The 5,153-nt window shown below is 35.9% G+C and overlaps 1 protein-coding gene across 1 annotated transcript; it reads left to right on the plus strand.

The window, feature by feature from the left end:
- The first annotated feature begins 963 nt into the window (after nucleotides 1–963).
- On the plus strand, nucleotides 964–1,927 carry LOC110025783 (uncharacterized protein At5g39865-like). The gene has a single exon (XM_020726439.1). It carries the CDS (start codon nucleotides 1,113–1,115, stop codon nucleotides 1,755–1,757), a length of 645 nt encoding a protein of 214 aa, XP_020582098.1. The 5' UTR covers nucleotides 964–1,112; the 3' UTR covers nucleotides 1,758–1,927.
- Nucleotides 1,928–5,153: the final 3,226 nt, after the last annotated feature.

Genomic DNA, 5,153 nt, shown 5'->3' on the forward strand with positions numbered 1-5,153 from the left:
ACATGAATATCAGTAGAAGAAATAATTTCATTAATTATATCTTTATTAAAAAGAGTAGAAATAATAGGATTTGAGGTATTCTCCAATTCATTGTTCACCGAATTAATAATCTCATGAGCAATAATATCATTATCATTTGAATTAACTTCATTGAAAGTATGAGAACGTAAAACAACAATGTTGCAATCAAGATCATTACTCGCCGAAATATTTGAAACAGGAATATTTAAATCAGGGCAAGAAGCAATACACCTACTAGTAACATTCATAGGCCTAACATCATTAACAAATTCGCTTCAATATCTCAAATTACCATTAGTAGAATTTCTCTGATTATTCCTTCCCCTATATAACTGATTAATGACATTACCAATAATAGATGTGCTCTTAGGGCAAGAAGAAGGGTTATGAGCAAATGTAGAACAATTCTTGCAAGGCAATGGTTTTCATTCAAAAATAACAGACAAAGTAAATTCTCTATCCATCGTCACTATGGTAATGGTATCTAAATAATATTGAATCGATATTGATTTAGTTTGACTCTAGCATAAGTAAGACACGTATCTTTAACAGTTAGAGGATCAACAACTAAAGGTAACCTAATTTTACTAGTTATTTTAGAGATACCACTTTCAAACCAGCAAAAGAGATACAAATATGGAAATCTGACCCATATAGGGACTTTTTTAAACCCTTCTTTAACGATTCTAAAATCATGAGACCTACACTTGTTTACTGATAAGGGATTATTTAATTTTACAATGAATTATTCCATGAATTATTTAATCCATTCTAAAATTATACTTATTCCATGAATTATTTAATTTTACAATGTTAGATCTTTTATATATATATATATATATATATATATAATTGTTTATTTATTTATTTATTTTGGAAAACTTATTCCTCTTCGATGTTCCCATCTAATCGTATCTATGCTTCCTAATTTATAACATGAGGCGGTCTTAAAAAGGACATTACTCTTATCCTTAAGAACCAGAGATCCTCTACCTCGACATTCCTTCCTAATCAAGCTGTTTTGGCCTTCAATCCCCATACCCTATTCTCCTCTCCGCCCTTCAACCTCTGTCTCCTCACCGATCTACCCAATGGGGCTGCCATGGCGCAAGATCTCCAGCAACCATTCCGCCCTCCCTCCCTCTGCACACTCCTTTCCCCTCTCCTTCAAAAACATCAACTCCCTACAACTCGACAATAACCCCCTCGTCTTACAACGTTCCATCTCTGCATCCGCCGCCCTCCGATTCCTCTTCCCCTTCACTCCATCGCCCCTCTACGACCCCATTGCCCACCATCAACCGATATTGTTATACTACACAAGCCTCCGCGTGGTACGCCGCACCTTCGAGGACTGCTGCACCGCGCGCCGCATTCTCCGTTGCTTCCGCGTCGCCATTGACGAGCGTGATCTCTCATCGGACTCGCGATTCCTCTCGGAACTGAAGGGAATCTTGGGCGTGAAAAGGCAGCAGCAGATCATACTCCCGCAGCTGTTCATCGGCAGCCACCACATCGGCGGCGTGGATGAGATCTTGCGCTTGCACGAGACTGGTGAGTTGAAGAAGCTTGTAGCTGGGCTAACGCCAGTCTGCCGGCGTTGCAGCAGCTTTCGTTCTGTTCTTTGCAGTTGCTGCAATGGAAGCCACAATTGCTCGAATGAGAAGGGCGATGGGTTCCGGATCTGCCATGCCTGCAACGAGAATGGACTCGCCCTCAGCCCTGATTGCCCGTGAAGTTCGTAAAGGCGTGGACAACGAGCTTCCTAATTACTTTCTTTTCTCACTTTTAGCAATTTTTGAAAGTGTGGGGAGTTTTTCATAAATTCCTAATTGGACTGGTCCAACAACATTCGGCCTGGTTATTTTTTGAATTACATATTATTTCTAGTTTCTAATGGCTTCTAATCGGCATAAATTTTGAATTGAAGTTGTGATATTTTAGTATATTCATTGCATTAAGTACTTGATTTGGTTCTGACATCATAAGAATTGAAACAATTTCTATCTTTTTTAGTGAATTCAAATGAAATTAATTGATATTTTCTCTTTATGGTGAACACACTCAACGATTTGAGAAAATATTATATCTCGAGTTTGATGGTGGGGTATCATGTGTCAAGTGGGTCTCACCGTAATACACTGATATTGACCAATGTTAAACCTCAATACAATTGTCAAGTGGATCCCACTACAATACCACAATGAAATTAATTGTTATTTTCTCTTTATGGTGAACACACTCAAGTATTCGAGAAAATATTACATTCGGACTTTAAATTTAATTTAAGAATCTAATGGTGGGGCATCACGTGTCAAGTGGCCCCACCGCAATACACTGCTATTGATCAATACTAAAAATGATGGGGCCTATTTAACACGTCGCGTCCCATCACTATTAAACTCCAGATGTAATATTTTTTTCAAGAATTCATGTGTCCCTCACTTATGATGCGCCTTCTATTTGTCTTCTTAGAGATGGTGGAGGAGATGATTTCCAGCGTGAAGGCAATGAGAAGAGAGAGCACGTGGAAGGAAGGTTGCCGATCCTGCTTTTCTGCACTTGCTTGCTCCCGCCTTCTACTTTTTAAGGCTAAAGCAATCGACGTCGGAGGGATGCTTAAAATATTTAAATTTCAAAATTGACGGCAGCGATTTCGTTTGAATTTCCGTAGTTTCGAGGAAATAATTAAAATACTTTTTTAATGGACAAAATTGAACGGAAAGAAAATTTAAAAAGCTCCCGAGTGATGGGAGAAAATTTCGGTGCGAAGATCATGATGATTTTTTTCTTAATTTTAGGAATATAAAATAAATTATTAAAATACTTAAAGTTTGATCAAGGCTATATAAATGCCGGAAAAATATTATATCAGGACTTCTAACGTAGAGCTACGTTCGGAGTCCAATGAAATGACACTATGTGGAAGTAACAGAAAAATTAAAAAAAATCGTTTTAGCGCAGGGAAATATTCCTCCGTGTTATTCTGCATTATTAATGTGTTATTGTGGTGATATTTATGTGTTATTGTGTTCTGGGAATATTCTCGGTATTATAATAACACAATAACACATCAATATCATCATAATAACGCGTGAATAATGCGGAATAACACAGGAAGAATACTCTCCTGTGTTAACGGGTCGGAGCACAGAAAAGCGCGAACGTTTCCTTGAAGCCACGTTTCCCCATATCTGTTGGCTCCAAACGTAGCTCTACGTTAGGAGTCCTGATGTAATATTTTTAATCTTCAATGAATTAAAAAAAAAAAAGAGAGGAAATTTACGTACGTAGCACCCAATTTTTATGTGGATTTGGCGTGCGCGATAAGCAAATGCATAAGAATTGGGTGCTATGCATGTAAATTCTCCTAAAAGAAATTGAACACCATGCTGTTCTGCAAATATTAATTATGTAATTATATTTTTATTCAAATATTTTTTAGCCTATTTCATGCACTCCATATTTAGGAATTTTGCTACCCGAGCGTCCAAATATATTCCTTTTCAAATGACGAGAGGAAGGTGCTCCTCCCATCCTACTTCGGTCAGCCATAATCATTTGTTTTTAATTCACAGATATTACACATGTATTACATAATTTAAGTAGCAAAATACTGTTTACATAACCATTTTATTTCACTCTAAAATTCAATCTTAGAATATTTTTCTGGATTAAAACTAAGGTAAAAATTTTATTTGACATGTGTGACCATGCCATGATCCAGCGTGACCACACTAAAAATCTAAACTTGTAGGGTGACCGGGTAGCCCGATGTGACCACGCGGACGGAGCGGTAAATCATTTTGGAAAGAAATTTTCTTTGCCAAATCCATGGATTCATACATAAGAATGAATATTTTGGCTTCTTGAGAGGAGAAGAGAGATCTGGGAAGGCTAGAGGCAGAGAATATGAGAGATTTTGAGTGCTTTTCTAAGGTTTTCTTCCTCCCCTTTTGTTGAAACCTAGAATAGAAATGTGAGTTTGAGAGAATTATTGTATGAGAGGGAAATGTGCTGCTCTTGTGGAGAGGATAAGTCTTTACTGTATGTTTAACTTTCTTTTGTATCTTGCAAGGAAGATTTGCATGTATTTATTGTCTGTGGGTTTCTCAACAATGCATTGCTAAACTCATTTTTGTGTCTATGTGATATAGTGTTATGGCTTTATCGTGGTTTTCTATGATGTTTTTCCTATAGTGTTTTCCATGCTTTCATGACCTATGTTGTTGGTTAACCTTCGAGTTTTAATTATTCATACTCTGGCCAACTTGGATATTAAAATTTTTTTGTGAAGCTATGATATCTTACCATTGCATGGTGAAAACGAAAGGTTAACCACAGAATCCTGAGATGATAGACATATTCCAAATGAACTTTGCAACATTTTCTGGGGATCAGAACATTTCTGCATAATGTCTTAGGGATTGAGAGAGCTTAACTTCATGGATTCTAGTCTTCTTTTGACATAAAAATAGAAATAAGAACTTTCCATTCCTGGTTGACAACTATCACCTAGAAAAACATATATGAACAACACCATCCACCACAATCCCTACGTCACAGAGGCACGAGCCTCGTAACTTTTGAAGAATTTCTAAGATTTTCTCTGCTTTTGTATTTTATATCGTCTACGATTTGCTATGCTTTTATTAGAATTTTAGAACTTAAAACCTCTTTTGCAATCAGGCCCAACAAGGTTCACAAGATTAGTAAACTAGAGATTTTTTTGCAGAAATAATTGTTAAACATTTCCTCATAGGATCGATACGCGGACTATTAAACCCCATATTACTTGACACGTATACTTACATTGTACGACCTACTTACTTCACAATAAGTTCTGGCGCATCAAGTTTTTGGCGGCGTTGTCGAGGAAAAATATTAATAAATATTTCTATTTTAGAAAAACTTTTGTTTATAAGTCTAAGATTTAAGTTTGACACTTTTTTGTTTCCATGTCATTATTTATGTTTGTTATTTCTATTATTGTATCTGTATTGTTTCTCTTTTCTTGCAAGGGTTGAAAAATAAAAAAATATGAAATAAATAAATAAATCAACAATCAATATATATATATATATATATATATATATATATATATATAACGAGTAGTATTTAGAGACAAAAAA

The sequence above is a fragment of the Phalaenopsis equestris genome, unplaced genomic scaffold (assembly GCF_001263595.1).
Source record: "Phalaenopsis equestris unplaced genomic scaffold, ASM126359v1 Scaffold000330, whole genome shotgun sequence".
Lineage (NCBI taxonomy): Eukaryota > Viridiplantae > Streptophyta > Magnoliopsida > Asparagales > Orchidaceae > Phalaenopsis > Phalaenopsis equestris.

Excerpts from the sequence above, each read along its gene's own strand:
- LOC110025783 (XM_020726439.1), top strand. The coding sequence starts at position 1,113 with ATGGGGCTGCCATGGCGCAAGATCTCCAGCAACCATTCCGCCCTCCCT.